Genomic DNA, 20,850 nt, shown 5'->3' on the forward strand with positions numbered 1-20,850 from the left:
AAAGCCATCCTACAAAGAAATTAACCTGGAGAAGAGCCCTCTAAGTGTAACAGTAGAAGCTATTTAGCGCACACTGCTAACTAAGCTAGCCGTTTCACATCCGTTACATAAGCAAGCTGGTCCTGGGGCACTGTTCACAAACAGACCTATCTTTTGGGTGAAATACCACAATGTGCAATCACAGCAGCAATTTGTGACCGTTTGCCACAAGAAAAGGGCAACAAGTGAAGAACAAACACCATGGTAAATACAACCTAAGTTTTATTTTCCCTTTTGTGCTATAACTATTTGCACATCATTACAACATTGTATATAGACATAATATAACATTTGAAATGTCTTTATTCTTTTGGAACTTTTGTGAGTGTAATGTTTACTGTTAATGTTTTTGTTTAATTCACGTTTGTTTATTATCTATTTCACTTGCTTTGGCAATGTAAACATGTATTTCCCATGCCAATAAAGCCATTTAAATAGAAATTGAGTGTCAATTTGTAGGTAAGTGAATGGAAGAGTGTCCTCCCCTCCTCCATAGCCACCTTTCAACGAGGATAGTCATGTGGATCCCATACCTGAGTGCTTTGCGGAAGCTTTTGTTTTGTCGGAAGACAAACGTATGCACACTTTTAAAAACAATAAGCTATTTATCTTTTTATCTATACAATGTCTTGCACAACTAATTTAATGATATACTATGCAGAAATCGCTCTGCCATTTCCTGGTTGCTAAAATATGAATAGTTTATTTGACAAAACAAGCAAGTATAGTATGTTATAAAGCAGGTGCGTAAAAACTCATTCCATTGAGGGCCTCGTGTCCGCGGGATTTTTAGTTTTTCCTTTCAATTAAGACCTAGACACACAGGTGAGGGGAGTTAGATACTAATTAGTGACCTTAATTAATCAAGTACAAGAGAGGAGCGAAAACCTGCAAACACTCGGCCCTTCGTGGAATAAATTGGACAGATGGTGTGGAGAATCTTTGTATCATCTAAATCGCTGTGAACTATATTTCCACAACCAAAAATATTGTATTTTCAGCTGTAGGAAGCTGGCGTACAAATCTAAAAGACACAAAAATGAAACTTAAGAACAGGAAGCATAGAAACTTCACACATAGAACAGATGTACCGCTTCTTAGACTTGCTTTAAATTACACTGACAGATCTATAACTTACATTTATATGGGAATTTTGTTGGATCGCCAAAAAGTTACATACTACATCTTTAACTCGTTTTTATTACTTTTTTTTAAATTACTGTCTGGTCCAGCAATGGTGGGTTTGTGCCCATAGGCAGCGTTGTTGCCGGTGATGTCTGGTGAGGACCTGCCTTACAACAGGCCTACAAACCCTCAGTCAAGCCTCTCTCCGCCTATTGCGGACAGTCTGAGCACTGATGGAGGGATTGTGTGTTCCTGGTGTAACTCGGGCAGTTGTTGTTGCCATCCTGTACCTGTCCCGCAGGTGTGATGTTCGGATGTACCGATCCTTTGCAGGTGTTGTTACACGTGGTCTGCCACTGCGAGGACGATCAGCTGTCCATCCTGTCTCCCTGTAGCGCTGTCTTAGGCATCTCACAGTACGGACATTGCAATTTATTGCCCTGGCCACATCTGCAGTCCTCATGCCTCCTTGCAGCATGCCTAAGGCACGTTTACGCAGATGAGCAGAGACCTTGGGCATCTTTTGGTGTTTTTCAGAGTCAATAGAAAGGCCTCTTTGGTGTCCTAAGTTTTCATAACCTTGACCTTAATTGCCAACCGTCTGTAAGCTGTTAGTGTCTTAACGACCGCTTCACAGGTGCATGTTCATTAATTGTTTATGGTTCATTGAACAAGCATGGCAAACAGTGTTAAAGCCTTTACAATGAAGATCTATGAAGTTATTTGGATTTTTACGAATTATCTTTGAAAGACAGGGTCCTGAAAAAGGGATGTTTCTTTATTTTTTTTGCTGAGTTTATTACTGAGTGCCTTATTTATTTATGGATGAGTATAGTTCCGTCTGTACATCATCTCTCTCTCTTTCAAATACACACGCACAACTACTACTACTACACAACTACTAACTACTATCACCCCCCCACCACCACCCTCTCTCCTGTCTCTGCTCTCATAACTACTGTCACCACCACCCTCTCTCCTGTCTCTGCTCTCATAACTACTGTCACCACCACCCTCTCTCCTGTCTCTGCTCTCATAACTACTGTCACCACCACCCTCTCTCCTGTCTCTGCTCTCATAACTACTATCACCCCCCCCCCCCCCCCCCCCCCACCACCCTCTCTCCCGTCTCTGCTCTCTGATTGCTCTGATAGGGTATGCCATAATTATGGGGAGAAGTACACCCTGCTGGACTTTACTACCCGGGGCTCTACCTCTCAGCCGGTGGTCCAGTGGAACCACACAAACCCAGGGACCTTCAATGGGGAGTGTGGAGGGTAGAATGTGGGTGTTACGGGATCTCACTCAGGCCACTATGCCCTCCAAGGCAGTGACAGGAGGTTGATATCGAGAACGATGCTTAACGTCACAGCTGAGGGAAGATCCCTTTTAGTGGGTCTGGATAGGTGTGATGTATTTGATGTTTGTTTGTATGGCGTTGTTGTTTGTATGTGTATGTTTTGTATTGTTTCTGAAATAAAATATATTTTTAAATGCAGGTGTTCCATTTTCCACTAGCTGTATAGCAGTGGGAGGAGCTATAGGAGGACGGGCTCATTGTAATGGCTGGTATGGAATATATGTAGCTGAGTCAAACAGGAGGTTTCCATGTTTTTGACGCGGTTCTATTCATTCCATTCCAGATATTACACTGAGCCTGTCCTCCTATAGCTCCTCCCACCAGCCTCCACTGCTGTACATGTCTTAAGATCTTTTAAGGAAGAGTTTTTGTCCTCATCTCCAGCTGAAGTACCCACGCTAAGTATCCCCTATATCTCCTTGACTGTACCAGATGTGACAGAAAGGGGCAAGGGGATTTTTTCCATCATGTTAAATGATCCTCAAACTGTATCTTCAAGGTTTTCAGCAGTACACTCTAAAAAATGATGGGCTGTTTTGGATGACCCAATTGCTAAGGCGCAGGCATTGGATTACTTAGTTGGGTTGTTTTCTACAAAGCGCATTGTTGGGTTATTGATGCTGGGTTATATAGGTCATTCCAGTCCATCTAGGTCAGGTGCCTGCACAGTTACTTCTACTTTAAATGGAGCACATTTTGTTATCGTGTATTACATCATCAAATAATGTCCTTCAAATTATTTGACTCACCCACATACTGTACGTATACCTAGAGGTACGTGTATCTACTTCAAAACATTCTCTTTGTTTTGGCTAATGCCTACGACTAATTGCTTCAAACACGGCATGTGGTAAATGCATGAAATAAGATATCTTCAAACTAGAAAGTAAACTTGAAATGCAATCACTGAAACCTGAAACTCATGTACCAAATCCCTAAACCAAGTCTGCAAAATTGCAAGCACAATTCCTGCTTTACACTCAGTTTTCAATTCTATATACCACTTTTTGCAAAACACTACACACAGTTCTTTACATTTAGGCACAACATTCAAAATTAAATGAGTACTGTAGCTGGAAATGACTTTTTTATGGAATATCTACATTTATCAGCAACCATCACTCCTGTGTTCCAATGGCACGTTGTTAGCTAATCCAAGTTTATCATTTTAAAAGGCTAGTTGATCATTAGAAAACCCTTAAGCAATTCTATTAGCACAGTTAAACTGTGCTCATTAAAGAAGCAATAAAACTGGCCTTCTTTAGACTAGTTGAGTTTCTGGAGCATCAGCATTTGTGGGTTCGATTACAGGCTCAAAATGGCCAGAATCAAAGAACTTTCTTATGAAACTCGTCAGTCTATTCTTGTTCTGAGAAATGAAGGCTATTCCATGCGAGGAAATTGCCGAAAAACTGAAGATCTCACAATGGTGAATCATGGTAAATCATAATAGGCTGATTTCAACCTCACTCCTCTCCAACACAACTAGAAATATTTACACAATCAACTAACAGGACTGGAGACGACATTCAATCCTCTAGACCACGCTGGGTAAATCATAATATTCTACGTTAAAACATTCTAAAAGGCTGATTTCAGCCTCACTCCTCTCCAACACAACTAGAAATATTCACACAATCAGCTAACAGGACTGGAGACGACATTCAATCCTCTAGACCACGCTGTGCAGTACTCCCTTCACAGAACAGTGCAAACTGGCTCTAACCAGAATAGAAAGAGTGGGAGGCCCCGGTACACAACTGAGCAAGAGGACAAGTACTAGTTTGAGAAACAGACGCATCACAAGTCCCCAACTGATAGCTTCATTAAATAGTACCCTCAAAACACCAGTCTCAACGTCAACAGTGAAGAGGCGACTCCGGGATGTTGGCCTTCTAGGCAGAGTTCCTCAGTCCAGTGTCTGTTCTTTTGCCCATCTTAATCTGTTATTTTTATTGGCCAGTCTGAGATATGGCCAGCATCCCGGAGTCGCCTCTTCACTGTTGATGTTGAGACTGGTGTTTTGCGTGTGTAGTAGAGAAGCAGTTTCTACATATCTTCATACAAAACCATCTTTGCTATAATTCAGATTTCTCAAACGGATCGATGATTGTAGTTCCCGGATACTGTTTTTTTTAAATGTTCCCAGAAGTTTCAGCCACACTTACACGTCAGGGCATCCCATTGGTTGGCTGTCTTGTTAATCATCCACTGCTGGGTGTGGTTAGGTGAGCATAAACAAAGATGGTCCACCTATTTCTAGTCCGGACTGCATATTTGTATGGAATTACATACATGAATGTTAGAGCTGCAATGTGATTTTGTTACATTTAAGAAAGCCCTTGTTGATTTAAAACTTGTACTTAATGCAGGCAAAACTAAATATATATTATTTTCTAATTCACAGAAACATTTCTCACATGGGCTACATATTCACTCATTGGATGGTTCTCTCATTGAGCTGGATCCGCTTATAAACATCTGGGCGTTTTGGATTGATAAAGATCTAACGTTTAAAAAACATACTGATGAGCTAGTTAAAAAGCTAAGATTTAAGGTGAACATCTTTTTTAAAATAAAGGTTCAATTTAAAAAAAATGCTAAAAATGATTGTACAGTCAACTTTCCTTCTATGGTGAGACCATTTATCAGAATGCAGCAGCAACTACTCTTAAACCTTTGTATGTCGTCTACCATAGCGCCCTTTGCTTTATCACAGGTGATCGTTTCAATACTCATCAGTGCATCCTGTATCAAAAGTCCCATAGATCACTTCATTACTCCCTTTTTGTTTAGAAAGCTCTAGGTACTTACTATACAAGCTTCCGATTTACCTCACTTCCTTGTTAAAGATGCACTATGCAGAAATCGCTCCGCCATTTCCTGGTTGCTAAAATTCTAATAGTTAGCCTATTTTCAGTTTATGTGACAAAACAAGCAAGTATAGTGTAGAAAATCATTTTGATATCTTAACCGCTGTGAAATACATTTTCCATAACAAAAAATATTGTATTTTCAGCAGTTTGAAACTGGTGTACAAAACCGAAAGTAAAAGATGCAACAACTAAACTTAAGCACAGGAAGCATAAAAATACTGCACATTCTTGCTTCAATGAGAATAGCAGATCTATTTCTATGTGAATTTGGTCAGGTCACCCAAAAAATTACATATTGATGTATAAAAACATGAGATACTAACTCTTGAGATTCCTCGTGTCTCCACTGAACTAGGTACATTTTTAATTTTAACGCTCCACACTTGGAATCACTTTCATAATTCATTAGATTTGGATTCCCTGGTGCAACTAGGTCAGTTTAAAACCCTGATGATGAGTTCACGGAGGTGTGCAATTGTTTTGACTGATTGTTTATGATGCCTGTGATGTTTGTGATGTTCTAAAGTAATGTACCTGTTATTCTATCTTGAATCTTGTAGTTGTATATTTTATTTTATGTCCCCTATTGAAAATGACAACCTGGTCCCAGATTAAATAAAAGTGAATAATAATCTGGTGCCCGACTGTACAGTCCATGACCTACCCGACCATTGGATGATGCATGCAATGCCTGAGCAGGGGAACGTGTCCTATATTGTTACGATCGTCGTAGTGAGGAGACCAAAGCGCAGCGTGGTGTGAATACATACTTTTAATGAATGACGAAAAAACACGAAGTACACTAAACAAACAAACAAAATAACAAAACGAATGTGACCGCTATCGAAACTGAGTGCTAACATGCAACATCACATAGACAATAACCCACGAACCACAATACAAAACAGGCTACCTAAATATGGTTCCCAATCAGAGACAACGACAAACACCTGCCACTGATTGAGAACCATATCAGGCCAAAACACATAGAAATAGACAAACTAGACATACAACATAGAATGCCCACTCATATCACACCCTGACCAAACAAAACATAGAAACAAACAACGCAAATCTTGGTCAGAGTGTGACAGTACCCCCCCCCCCCCCCCCCCCCCCTAAGGTGCAGACTCCGGCCGCAAAACCTAAACCTATAGGGGAGGGTCTGGGTGGGCATCTGGCCACTCCACCATAGTCATTGCCCTCTTCAAGGGCCTCTTTAGAGAGACGACCCCCGCCTCCGACCTTGGGCCTAAGACCCTAATTAAAGGCCCCACTGGACTGAGGAGCGCCTCTAGACTGAGGGACAGCTCCGGACTGAGGGGCAGCTCCAAACTGAGGGTCAGCTCCGGACTGAGGGGCAGCTCCGGACTGAGGGGCAGGCTGGCTGGCTGACGGCTCTGGCAGCTCCTGGCTGGCTGACGGCTCTGGCAGCTCTTGGCTGGCTGACGGCTCTGGCAGCTCTTGGCTGGCTGACGGCTCTGGCAGCTCCTGGCTGACTGATGGCTCTGGCAGCTCCTGTCGGCTCTGACGGCTCAGGAAAGATTGGCGGCTCTGGCGGCTCAGGACAGACTGGCTGCTCTGGCGGCTCAGGACAGACTGACGGCTCTGGCGGCTCAGGACAGACTGGCGGCTCTGGTGGCTCAGGACAGACTGGCTGCTCTGGCGGCTCAGGACAGACTGGCGGCTCTGGCGGCTCAGGACAGACTGGCGGCCCTGGAGGCTCAGGACAGACTGGCGGCTCTGGCGGCTCAGGACAGACGGGAGACTCTGGCGGCTCAGGGCAGACGGGAGACTCTGGCGGCTCAGGGCAGACGGGAGACTCTGGCGGCTCAGGGCAGACGGGAGACTCTGGCGGCTCAGGACAGACGGGAGACTGGCAGCTCAGGACAGACGGGAGACTCTGGCGGCGCTGGGCAGGAGGAAGGCTCTGGCGGCGCTGGGCAGGAGGAAGGCTCTGGCAGCGCTGGACAGGCGGGAGCACCTGTAGGGATGAGACGGAGAGACAGCCTGGTGCGGGGGGCTGCCACCGGTGGGACGAGTATGGAGAGCTGACCCAGGTGACATCAAATCCCCGACACGCTCCGTCGGGCGGATGTCGTGCCTCAGGCACCAACACAGCACCTCCCTCATAACTCTCTCCTCCAATCTCCCCATTAACTCATTCACTGTCTCTGCTTCGCTTCGCTCACCTCCAATACAGCCCTGACCGGCTGTGGTTCCATCCTTGGCTCCTTACGCTAAGCAGGGGGAGTTGGCTCAGGTCTGACTCCTGAATCTGCCACACTCCAAGACATTTTTGGGGCTGCCTCTCAGGCTTCCGGCCGCGCTGCCGTGCTGCCTCCTCATACCGGCGCCTCTCTGCATTCGCTGCCTCCAGCTCTGCTTTGGGGCGGCGCAAACAAACAAAATAACAAAAAATAGACAAACTAGACATACAACATATAATGCCCACTCATATCACACCCTGACCAAACAAAACATAGAAACAAACAACACAAATCATGGTCAGAGTGTGACATATATCTTGTCCAGTTGTTATCCTACATTAAACAGGAAGACGGATATACAGGGACCCAGTAAGGGCTCTCTGTATGTTTATCGAAAGGACTTCCCCCACATTAAAGGCCATTTTACACAACCTTTTATTAAGCATAAGTATCAAACTGAATTCTGAAGATGACTTGTGTGACTATCTAATCTGATGCTCACAGTGAACGTTTCTTTGTGCCCAAATTCAGTCCTCGCGTGACCTGGACCGACGCTACTCATGGTGCACTAGCATCTAGATTCTATACCGAACAAAAATATAAACACAACATGCAACAATTTCAAAGATTTTACAGAGTTACAGTTCATATAATTTTAAAGTGGTCTTTTATTGTACCCACCACAAGGCGCACCTGTGTAATGATTATGAGGTTTAATCAGCTTTTTGATATGCCACACCTGTCAAGTGGATGGAGACAACATTTAGCTCTTTTAAAGGTAATTGCCTGCAATTCTACACATTTTGCCATGACTTATGCAGTGTTCTTATGCAATCTGAATGACTCAAACATAACAAAATCAAGCCCCGTGTCATGAAATTTTCAGAATTTTGTATTCTCCCTTGACTGTCAACTTTTTATTTGGTGGTTGTTACTTGAACTTCTGACGATCTTATACATATAAAGCCCCATTATATTTTCTAGTTTAACTTGTAAAAAAATATAGCATACCTAAAATGATTTTCATTAATATAATTTTTGAATCATGTTTTTTGAAGTGGCGACAACGATTATGCAGTCGCGGCACTCTGCTGCTCAATTAATATAGGGGAAACTGACGGTAGGTAACATCTACCTGCATAGTAAATGTCTGTGTCAAATAAATGTAATACCCTGATTTAATTGACATTGAATACTGCTTCAAGTCACAGCTCCTCACCGTCAGTGAATGCAATCTCCACCTCATCTCTCTCTTTTTCTCGCTCCCCTGTCTCTGTCCATCTTGCTGTTTCCCTTCTGTGTGTCTCCCTTTAAATGTCCTGCTTTTTCTTCAGGCTTGGCTCAGCTCATCACGGCTGATGTGTGCTGGGGTGATACCTATGAGATGACACAGGATATTTACAGTGGTCTTTACCAAACCAAACTCTTCTTCACCCCAATTCACCACCCGGAACACAGGAGACTTGTGGTGAGCAGTTTTAAATTAACTATCGTATGTGAACTAGGCCCCCCATTCCCCAATGCTATTGACTCCAGGCTACTATGTGGTGTGTGTGTGTGTGTGTGTGTGTGTGTGTGTGTGTGTGTGTGTGTGTGTGTGTGTGTGTGTGTGTGACTTTAGCCAAAGGTCCAAATTAAATGGTTGGAGCCTGATTAGTTTCCATTCAGCACTCAGCACTGATATTTAGAGGATTTTCAGGATGTGTTTTTGTCCCTCTGATCTTCAGCTGAAGGACCCATGGTACACAACCACCAAGATCTTTGAGGTGCCAGATGTGACAGAGAAGGATGAGAGTATGTTTTCTCTCATGTTTAACAATGACAAGACCAGGGACATCCTTAGAATATCTACCCTTCACTATATTGGCCCTCTTATCCAGATATAGTCTTACCCATCCTGCCTTTCAGAATGGGTGGAGGAATACAATAAACTTGAGGGCAAGGACCTCAAGATGAACTTCCCATTGGACCCCACCCTGTGTAGCATCACCTTCACACCTGGACTCCAAGGTTCTGATGGTGTACCTTGAGATCAGGGATCTAGCACGCTATGAATCAGGCATGTTTGAGCTGACAGACCAGTATAGCAACCTTGCCATGGTGGTGAGGCTGAGGAGTGGTGGTGAGTGAGAGTCTTGCTCGGTATCAATTTAGATTGGCAATGGACATTATTTCTTTGTGACCAATACTTCAGACAAATACACATTGCCTTTTATGGGGTATCTGATGTGGGTTGTAAACTTGTAATAAGGATGTAAGCTTCTTGAAATGAACAAATTCTCTCTCCGTCTGTCTGTCTCTCACTCATTTCGTCTCACACCTATGCCTGTATGGGTTTATATGAGTGTTTTCTGCTTATTCTCTGCTGTGGTGGCTGTATGTTGTTGTTATGTGAAGAAGTGTTGCTATAAGAAGCAGGCAGCCAAACCTGACAGCTCTGCTGCCACACCATGACAGGCCGTGGATCAACAGGCACCCCCTTTGGTTTACTATCATGACGTACATGCAAATACAAAGCCTCATCTCTATGGTTGTCTGTGGCAAGTTCTGAAAGGATTTTAATGTATCTGAAGGATTGATTTGATACGTGATTTACTGAACCCTAGTCAACCCAATCAAACTGCTGCTTCAAGTTACCTCAGTCAACCTGCTGCTTCAAGTTATCCCAGTCAACCTGCTGCTTCAAGTTACCTCAACCAACCCAGTCAACCTGCTGCTTCAAGTTACCTCAACCAACCCAGTCAACCTGCTGCTTCAAGTTACCTCAACCAACCCAGTCAACCTGCTGCTTCATGTTACCTCAACCAACCCAGTCAACCTGCTGCTTCAAGTTACCTCAACCAACCCAGTCAACCTGCTGCTTCAAGTTACCTCAACCAACCCAGTCAACCTGCTGCTTCAAGTTACCTCAACCAACCCAGTCAACCTGCTGCTTCATGTTACCTCAACCAACCCAGTCAACCTGCTGCTTCAAGTTACCTCAACCAACCCAGTCAACCTGCTGCTTCAAGTTACCTCAACCAACCCAGTCAACCTGCTGCTTCAAGTTACCTCAACCAACCCAGTCAACCTGCTGCTTCAAGTTACCTCAACCAACCCAGTCAACCTGCTGCTTCAAGTTACCTCAACCAACCCAGTCAACCTGCTGCTTCAAGTTACCTCAACCAACCCAGTCAACCTGCTGCTTCAAGTTATCCCAGTCAACCTGCTGCTTCAAGTTACCTCAACCAACCCAGTCAACCTGCTGCTTCAAGTTACCTCAACCAACCCAGTCAACCTGCTGCTTCATGTTACCTCAACCAACCCAGTCAACCTGCTGCTTCAAGTTACCTCAACCAACCCAGTCAACCTGCTGCTTCATGTTACCTCAACCAACCCAGTCAACCTGCTGCTTCAAGTTACCTCAACCAACCCAGTCAACCTGCTGCTTCAAGTTACCTCAACCAACCCAGTCAACCTGCTGCTTCAAGTTACCTCAACCAACCCAGTCAACCTACTGCGCCCGTGTTTGTGAGTCCTCCTTTAGGTGTATTTTCTGCTCTATTTAATGTTGCTTACTTCATTGTGCAAAGAGTGTTTGGGATCTTGGAAGATACTATATAAATGTATGTTGCACACACACACACACACACACGCACACACACACGCACAGTAACTCTCGTCTTCTCTGTGTCCTGGTTTCTGCTTCAGGGAGACGGCTCCGTTCATCTCTCAGGGTTCAAAACCTCTCTCCTCTGACTTTGGGCCCCCAGTTTTAGCTGCCCACTTTCTTCGGGAATCCCCTATCAAGGACAGGATGAGTTAATACTCCCATTGGGTTAAAAAGTTAGCAAAGATCCTCAGTGGTCTAGTAGTCAAAGAGCCTCAGTGGTCTAGGGCACTGCATTGCAGTGCTAGCTGTGCCACCAGAGACTCTGGGTTCGCGCCCAGGCTCTGTCGCAGTCGACCGGGAGGTCCGTGGGGCAACACATAATTTGCCAAGCGTCGTCCGGGTTGGGGAGGGATTGGCCGGTAGGGATATCCTTGTCTCATCGCGCACCAGCGACTCCTGTGGCGGGCCGGGCGCAGTGCACGCTAACCAGGTCGCCAGGTGCACGGTGTTTCTTCCGATATATTGGTGCGGCTGTCTTCCGGGTTGGATGCGCGCTTTGTTAAAGAAGCTGTGCGGCTTGGTTGGGTTGTGTTTCGGAGGATGCATGGCTTTCGACCTTCGTCTCTCCCGAGCCCATACGGGAGTTGTTGGATACCACGAAATTGGGGAGAAATAAGGGGTAAAATAAAAATTAAATAAAAAGTTAGGAAAGTAATGCCCTCAACCCTTGTTTCCCCCTGTTGTTTGAGTATTCTCTATAGTAGACATGCCAGCTCTGATACCCAACAAAACGCACACAGCAATCTTAATTTTAAACTCACTACATGGCATAGGATTGAACAGAAAAGGCAGTCTGAATTGGGTTTATCATATCTGGTCACGGGGAAACATTTAGTGAAACCACTCTCCTTCAACTTTCTCTTCGCGTTCTCTTCTCTCGACTAATGCTGGTGGTCATATATATGTTTTAGCAATTTATTATATCATTTGTATGCACACAAATAACACCAGTGCATAATTTCTTATTTGACTTCTGTATATACTTCTGTGATTTGTTTTGTTTGGGTTTAGTCCAATTGTGGCATGATTCGACTATTTGTATACAGTTTCAATGCAGAACTTTTATTATGAAGGCGAACCGCTGATTCAACTCATCGGTAATATCGCTCACTTCATAGTCGTGACCAGAAGAACGAGCCGAGCTAACGTATCGGAAACGTTATAATACCAGTGCAGTCAAAGCAGCCAACGGCTGTCGACCAAGGAAAAGCGAAAATACCAGTAGATCTATTGATACCCGTTTATCAACTATAAAAGTAATATTGTGAGTTGATGTAAAGCTAGCCAGGGTAGATCGCCGTACACTACAGCTAATTGCTATATGCTAGTTAGCATCACGTAGCTAGCCTTTGCTCTATCTTCGACAACCGGTCCCTACGCACTAGCAGAATGGCCTTAAAACGAATTCACAAGGTAAATTGATTGTTGTTTGAGTCTTTGCCGTAAACACAGCTAAATAAGTTAGTGATGTTATAGGTCATGTGGTAGAATGTATATATTTTTTTGTCGTTTTAGTTAGCTATGTAACGCGTCGTACAGTGAGCAGTTGCAAGTTCGCTATAACAAGCGTGCTTATTTGGTTGTTAGCCAGCTTGGCTTGCAGTAGCATGGCCTAGTAGCTTAGCTAGCTAAGTAGTTAAGCTAACGTTGGCTAGTTTAAAGTGAGTGAGCTAAATATTAGTTCAGAATCTAGCTAGAAGTAACGTTAGCTCAGAATCCGAATTATATTAATCGTCTCACGTTAGCTTAGTCGGTGTCATTGTTAGCTAGTAACGTTATCCCCTAAACTTTCTGGTGCTTGTTAACTAATTAACAAGTCATGGTGAAACCTGATGAGATTGAGGATATGGTTGTTATTACATACCACTACCACCAACTCGTGGCAGGTTTCGGTTTGGTGTATCTTGCTGGAAATATAAACCTTGTCATTCAAGCTGGCCAAGTCTAGTGTCATCCTCGTGTTGGTATTTTCTGGTATCTATTCCGAAACTCTAGCATAAAAATATACATAGCTGCTGTGGTAATTATTACTAAAGTAAAATAGTGTAATTGCTGTGTCCCCAAACAAAGTAATACATTCAACACTTCTCCTAATATTGGTTTAAAGCGATGTCATGATTGCACTGACACTTGACTGTGACGCCCGAAGTCGAGATAGAAATGCAAGAGAAGGGAGTCAGTCACTCTTTAAGAAAACACCCTATTACAGTGCCTTGCAAAACTATTTAATCCCTCTTGGCGTTTTTCCTATTTTGTTGCATTACACCCTGTAATTTAAATGGATTTCATGTAATGGACATACAGAAAATAGTACACATTGGTGAAATGAAAAAACGGAAAAGTGGTGGGTGCATATGTATTTGCTATGAAGCCCCTAAATAAGCTCTGGTGCAACCAATTACCTTTTAGAAGTCACATAATTGGTTAAATAAAGTCCACTTATGTGCAATCTAAGTGTCACATGATCCGTCACCTGATCTCAGTATATATACACCTGTTCTGAAAGGCCCCAGAGTCTGCAACACCACTAAGCAAGGGGCACCACTAAGCAAGGGGCACCACCAAGCAAGCAGCACCATGAAGACCAAGGAGCTCTCCAAACAGGTCAGGGACAAAGTAGTGGAGAAGTACAGATCAGGGTTGAGTTATAAAAAAATATCCGAAACTTTGAACATCCCACGGCGCACCATTAAATCCATTATTAAAAAATGGAAAGAATATGGAACCACAACAAACCTGCCAAGAGAGGGCCTCCCACCAAAACTCACGGACCAGGCAAGGAGGGCATTAATCAGATAGGCAACAAAGAGACCCTGAAGGAGCTCCACAGCGGAGATTGGAGTGTCTGTCCATAAGACCACTTTAAGCTGTACACCCCACAGGGCTGGGCTTTACGGAAGAGTGTCCAGAAAAAAATAAGCAAACACGTATTGGTGTTCACCAAAAGGCATGTGGGAGACTCCCCAAACATATGGAAGAAGGTGCTCTGGTCAGATGAGACTAAAATGTAGCTTTTTGGCCATCAAGGAAAACGCTATGTCTGGCGCAAACCCAACACCTCATCACCCGAGAACAACATCTCCATGGTGGTGGCAGCATCATGCTGTGGGGATGTTTTTCATCGGCAGAGACTGGGTAACTGGTCACAATTGAAGGAATGGTGGATGGCGCTAAATACAGGGAAATTCTTGAGGGAAACCTGTTTGTCTTCAAGAGATTTGAGACTGGGACGGAGGTTCACCTTCCAACAGGACAATGACCCGAAGCATACTGCTAAAGCAACACTCGAGTGGTTTAAGGGGAAACATTTAAATGTCTTGGAATGGCCTAGTCAAATCCCAGACCTCAATCCAATTGAGAATCTGTGGTATGACTTAAAGATTGCTGTACACCAGCAGAACCCATCCAACCTGAAGGCGCTGGAGCAGTTTTGCCTTGAAGAATAGGCAAAAATCACAGCGGCTAGATGTGCCAAGCTTATAGAGACATACCCCAAGAGACTTGCAGCTGTAATTGCTGCAAAAGGTGCCTCTACAAGGTATTGACTTTGGGGGGGGGGTGATGAGTTATGCACACTCAAGCTGTCTGTTTTTTGTCTTATTTCTTAGTTTGTTTCACAATAAAAAAATATTTTGCATTTTCTAAGTGGTAGGCACGTTGTGTAAATCAAATGACACAACCCCCCCCCCCCCCCCCCCAAAAAGATCAATTTGAATTCCAGGTTGTAAGGCAACAAAATAGGAAAAATACCAAGGGGGGTGAATACTTTCGCAAACCACTGTAGCTACTCTGCTTTTAATGTTACAGTGCCATAGCATTAATCTAAAATAATGCATATTCGATTGTAATTGGCAAACATTCAAACTAAAACATAATGGATGAAGTCCCCAACATTACATTGCTGTAGTAGCCTGTACCCTTGAAACATGAGCAAATTGGGCGTCATTGTTGATTTTACATTATGCCTAGCTTACAAACATTCAGTTTGAATAGGTGTAAACAAATGTAGGCCTATGCTTCCAGATAGCTTTATATTCACATTGAGTGGGACAGGCCCTGTGCCTAAAAATAAGTTGTTAGTAATCCTGGATGTTGCTTCAAAGCCCTTTGAGGCCTGCCTGAAAAATAAAGGGGAAACATTGGTTGTTACTGTACAAATAAGGTATAGCCTAATAACCAACCTATTAGAATGGGATGTTCCTGTTTTAAACTTACTGACACAATTGAACTGAATTGAACCCAACATAGTTTATTAAACCAGCAACAAAATGTAGGCCTAAACATGCAGGACGATGCATGTAAACTCTGGGCGATATGGGCAAAATATTATATCACAGTATTTAAAAAGAAAAGACAGTATTTAGTTTTTTAATAGTAAAAGTTATACATTTGCTTAATGAGTAGTGCATGACCCTAGGGTGGCAACACAATAAAAAAAAAATGTGATTTCAATGGGTCTTTCTCCATTCTGATTTACAGTTATGCGATGCTATGTTGTGTGGTCCTCCCACTGCGACTTGAAAAGCATGCACAGGGTGGTGAAAGTGGACAGTGATGAGCATGAGGCTCCTTTCCAATAAATATCGAGGGTCTTAATTTTACCCCAAGCTGTGTCCCTGGGAGCATGTGTAAACCTGGGATGTAAAACAGCTCTTTGCTGTTTTTGTTGTCTCTCTCTAGTCATGGTTTTGAAATCTCACAATATCAACTTTGCTGTGTGTTCAAGGTTTTTTATAGTCTATGGTTTGATTCCTGTGCATACACAGTGATTTGAGCTATCTGATTGGCCAGCGGTAGGCCTATGGGTGCACTTGATTTGCTCGCTGGGCCTGCCGTGTAGGTGTAGATCTACCTTTTTAGACCCATGAAATGGTTCAAATGGGAACACTTTTACCTTCCCGGTGCATTGGCTACTGAATCAAGTGCATCTACCAACAGCAGCGCGAAACAAATTGGAACTCGAGGCTTTATCGTTGGTTGTTTTTACAGAAATGTTTTATCGTCTGGGAATGCTTTGGAGATCAACCAGTCGATCACAATCCAAGCTCATCGCTACGGTTTACTGAGAATGGTGTGGCAAACAAAACATCCAGTCAGCAGTAGTCCTGTGGGCGTAAACAGCTTTGACGAGAGGTCGAAGGAGAATGGCAAGAATCATGCAAGCTAACAGGCGGGCCACAAACAGACATGCTAACCTCTAACCATCACAATAACAGGAGGTTTGTGTTTTTGGGGGTATGATATTTGTGCGTCTAACTTTCTCACTGATCATTATTCACGATTCATTCAGGACGATCTCTAATAGTGGTAGTGTTTTGGAAACATTTTATTCTTATTTACAATGACAGGGACTGCCTCTCATGACACAATACATTATTTACCATTCATTTATATTGGGCACAAAATAATCTGAAACACGGCAAATGCATCCCCCAAAAATTGCAGTCACAAGCTTGATGTAGTCATTGCGTGCTATGAATATGGGACCAAATGCTAAACTTTTGACTACTTTAACACACAATTGAATTTGTCCCAATACATTTGGTTCCCTAAAATGGAGGCACTGTGTACAAAAAGTGCTGTCATTTTTCTTAGTGGTTCACCCGATTTTATAGATGGAGAATTACCTCATGTTTACGACTAATACATGCTGATTAAATTTGTATGCTAGTGACACGATGATCGATGCTTAGCTGCCAATTAACAAGTCAAAAAGATCTTGCTCTTATCCATGTCATAACCTACCCTGTCCAGTATCCACTTTCGGAGCAAATTGTTGTCTTGAGAACGTGCGTGAAAACCAGATTGGCCAAGTTTGCCATTTATTGCCACAGTTTGTGACAACACTATCGGTGGTGTAAAATGCAATGGATACACAAACAAGTTATTTAGTTGTTTTTTTCAGTACACAAAAACTTAAGCACAAACGTGTTTTTATGTGCCCTGTCATCACACACAGCCTTTTAATCCGCAACAAAGTCAGTCTGATGGAAACAACTCTGGTGGGAAATGTGCATATAAAAAAAAAAAAGCTTATTATATAATTTTTAGCATAAATCTGTTTCAGATTTTATGGAAACCTAGCTACTGTCAGCAATGCTGCTGTCATCTTTCCCTCCAGTGTAGCACTGGTCAGGCCAATCCACATTCTGACTTGGGTGTTTGAGACATTGCCACAAGTTGTCAGGGATAGGCCTCATCCATTGTGAAAAGTTGGGACTATCACTACACTCTAGTTTAATTATTTTCCTGGACTCGCATACGCATCATTCAAGTCTATGCAGACCTATGTTTATTACTGAGATATAGCAGGTCTGTATTTACATAATAGTAACATTTTGACCTTTACTAACCCGTTAGTTGACCATGGGGGAGGAAGCCTAGGCCCATGTCAACACAGGCTGTTACAGGTTGAGTGACGGCTGTGCGTGTCTGTACTTTAGCTCAGCTTCGCACTGACACCAACTTTGCCTGACGGCAACACAGCCCACAGCTTCCTGCCTGCTCAAGGCGTGCACCTATTTTACTGATCTATTCGATGACTAACATTCTCACCCTCATGTCACTCGGACCCACATGCAATATAGACAGTATCACTATTGGCCCAAGAAGTTCTTACCTGATCCTGAAGTGCTTGCTCTGACGGGGCTCTGCAAGATACCATATGCTCAATCACTGCAATACAAGAAACTGTTTAGTCACTGCCCACTTTCATTATGGCCAAGACTAATCATTAAGCTACAGTCGTTATAAAATGGATTCCTCTTTTCATCGGTCTCTAATTCAACTTTAAAAGTACTTCCTGTGCAGTGCACATTGCAACGCCAGCAATGTAAATGCAAAGCAAATGCTCTTCCAAGTACGGCTGTGAGGTCTGCAGTAGCAATGATGAGTTAACAGTGTTGGTACACGGAAGGGGAACCGTGGGCTGATGGTGTCCTGGTTTGGTTTCTCTGTTTCAGGAGCTGAACGACCTGGGCAGGGACCCTCCTGCACAGTGTTCCGCTGGCCCGGTTGGAGACGACAGTAAGGCCAAACTGAGCACTTGTATTAAACCTAACATTATAATAATTCTTAATTTATTACATTTTGTTAAGCGCTTTTCATTATACAGAATAATCTCAGAGCACAAATAAATGATCAACAGCAAGGCATCTGAAACATTCCTCAACTGTCTCCCTTTCTGTTTGGCAGTGTTTCATTGGCAAGCTACAATTATGGGGCCTGTGAGTATCATTATAAAGTGTTTCTCCATTTGATGAATTTGAAGTTGCTTTGGCTGCTCAGTGTGACCGTTGAGATGTAATTCTGTTTTCTTTTCAGAATGACAGCCCATACCAAGGTGGTGTTTTTTTCCTGACTATTCACTTCCCCACAGACTATCCCTTCAAACCACCTAAGGTAATTATTTCCGCTCTTGTTCCTCTGTTCTTTTACAATTGAAGTTGTGTTGATGCATGTGGAAGATTGAGGAATGAGGTTTCCGTGGATCAATGTGTTTGATTGCTCCTCCAACCTTTTCATTGCAGCTTGCGTTCACCACAAGAATTTATCACCCAAATATTAACAGTAACGGCAGCATCTGCCTGGATATTTTGAGATCACAGTGGTCTCCAGCATTAACTATCTCTAAAGGTAGGGTGTCGTTTTTCCATTCTTTGTGCCCTTCGTGTTACTCATTTTTACCTTGACTTCATTTCGATTCACATGCCTAAGATCCACTCCTAATCCTTCTTTTTAATCTCCCTTTCAGTACTTTTGTCCATTTGTTCACTCTTATGTGACCCCAACCCTGACGACCCGTTAGTGCCAGAGATCGCCCGTATCTACAAAACAGATACGGAAAAGTTAGTATATTGTACTCTAATCATTTTGTGAAAAATATTATTATCTTTTTGATCCAAAGGCTTGAACAAGATCGGTGCAAAGTGAGTTATACCCTATAATATTAGATCTAGATACTTATAGGACTTATAGGACTTTTCCTTCTGCATCAGGTATAATAGACTAGCGAGAGAATGGACAGAAAAGTACGCTATGCTTTAGGGTAAGACTGCCCTGCATCGTCGAGGGAGAGGACATTGTTGTGGGTTCTGACATTTATACTGTTGACAGCACTTCAACTAACTCAATGAGGCTGACATATTTTGCCACTCTAAGTAAATTTGCCTTGGTGGATGGTGGCTTTGCTCTGACCTGTATTCCCACTGTCTGATTGTCTGTCTTGGACTGTTTGACAGTATTGAATGCCATTTTGGTGGGACTATGGGATGAGAGTATTCTGTGTGTGAACATCATGCATCTCAGGTTTATCTTGGGTAGTTGCTGTGTTGTAAGGCATGGCGTTGTTCTTGAAGCTCCACCCCTAGTCTATTGTGGATTGATTTATGTTCTGTTACCTTTCCACAGGTACAACAGAATAGCCCGGGAATGGACTCAGAAGTACGCCATGTGATAATCGGTCATGGTCGTATCAACTTGCATTATAGCTGGGAAAAAAAACTTTAAATTACTGTTTTTTTTTTTTTGCCCATTCGGCCGCAACCCCTTACCATCAGCAAATAACAGTAATTGATTCTTTGTTTTGCCCCCTAAATGTATTCACATCCTCTTAACAAGGACAAATGTCTCCAATACCCCTTTTTTCCCTTTACAAAATATGCCAATTGCTCTGAACTCTCAGTGAAGCATGTCTGTATAAAGCCAACCACAGCCACTTTGTGAAGAGCTCTTGATTGCTCTGAATTCACGCAGGAGGTGCCAACTAAAAATAAAGATTCTCAATGCCACCATTTCTGTATTGAGAGAATCAACATGGTTCAATCACACTTTTCCAATAGCATTAGAGAACTGATGTCTGTGAATATCATACACTTTAATCTTAAAGTTAAGATTTACCTATTTTGAATGTTCTAACGATTCCCGGGTCATTCCATGTGTATCTGAGCTACCGTTCCATCAGGCAGAAATACAGCCGGTGCAAAACTTGTCATACCGGCCTGATTGAACGGCAAAAGCTCAGATACACATGGAATGACGCAGGAATCGATAGATCAGAGATGCACAAAAACTTAAACATTCAAAATGGGTGAATCTTAACTGTTTTGAATGGAGAATTGCTGAAGTAAATAAGAAATATTTTATGCATGTTAATAAGATAAATAATTGGTTTGTGCTGCTGAGAATGGATTGAGAGCAAATGTGTTCACTTTGATATTTTGTTACTTTTTGTTCTTAGAATGTGGAGCCATTAGTTAATCATCATCCATAACACTGTTCTCTTTTGCACTGAATACGTTATTCAAAGTTCTCAATGGCTGATCGATCAACTAATAGCTCTGCTATTTAATGGTTACTTTTTTTTTTCTCAATAAAGTTGAACAAATAACTCTTGTTTTGTAGCAGGACTACTTTTAAATATATGGAGATGCATTGGGGCTGTTGATCGCATTACAAGTAGCAAACGATATGCCTCTGGGAATGCTGAGAAGCCCTCAACTGTGGGGTTATTAATAGGCCCCCCATGACTGACTAGAGCAGCTATGGACCTTACGATGTAGTAGCCATGTATTTTCCTAGACTCCAATA

At 42.9% G+C, this 20,850-nt stretch overlaps 2 protein-coding genes across 3 annotated transcripts; both read left to right on the forward strand.

Annotated features, from left to right (window-relative positions):
* Positions 1 to 9,310: 9,310 nt before the first annotated feature.
* On the forward strand, positions 9,311 to 11,348 carry LOC118946038 (sialidase-like). Its single transcript, XM_036970092.1, has 4 exons — positions 9,311 to 9,404; positions 9,595 to 9,736; positions 10,184 to 11,120; positions 11,301 to 11,348. The coding sequence occupies exons 1-4, from the start codon at positions 9,311 to 9,313 to the stop codon at positions 11,346 to 11,348; spliced, it is 1,221 nt and encodes a 406-aa protein (XP_036825987.1).
* Positions 11,349 to 12,334: 986 nt separating this feature from the next.
* LOC110504919 (ubiquitin-conjugating enzyme E2 D2) lies at positions 12,335 to 20,650 on the forward strand. 2 transcript variants are annotated; one of them, XM_021583792.2, is made up of 8 exons: positions 12,335 to 12,675; positions 18,225 to 18,288; positions 18,457 to 18,488; positions 18,586 to 18,663; positions 18,792 to 18,897; positions 19,016 to 19,109; positions 19,260 to 19,309; positions 19,672 to 20,650. In XM_021583792.2, the coding sequence occupies exons 1-7, from the start codon at positions 12,652 to 12,654 to the stop codon at positions 19,306 to 19,308; spliced, it is 447 nt and encodes a 148-aa protein (XP_021439467.1). In that variant the 5' UTR covers positions 12,335 to 12,651; the 3' UTR covers position 19,309; positions 19,672 to 20,650. The 2 variants fall into 2 exon arrangements, with proteins under 2 accessions (XP_021439467.1, XP_021439468.1); XM_021583793.2 differs by lacking the exon at positions 19,260 to 19,309.
* Positions 20,651 to 20,850: the final 200 nt, after the last annotated feature.

Source organism: Oncorhynchus mykiss, chromosome 31 (assembly GCF_013265735.2).
Source record: "Oncorhynchus mykiss isolate Arlee chromosome 31, USDA_OmykA_1.1, whole genome shotgun sequence".
Taxonomy (NCBI): Eukaryota; Metazoa; Chordata; class Actinopteri; order Salmoniformes; family Salmonidae; genus Oncorhynchus; species Oncorhynchus mykiss.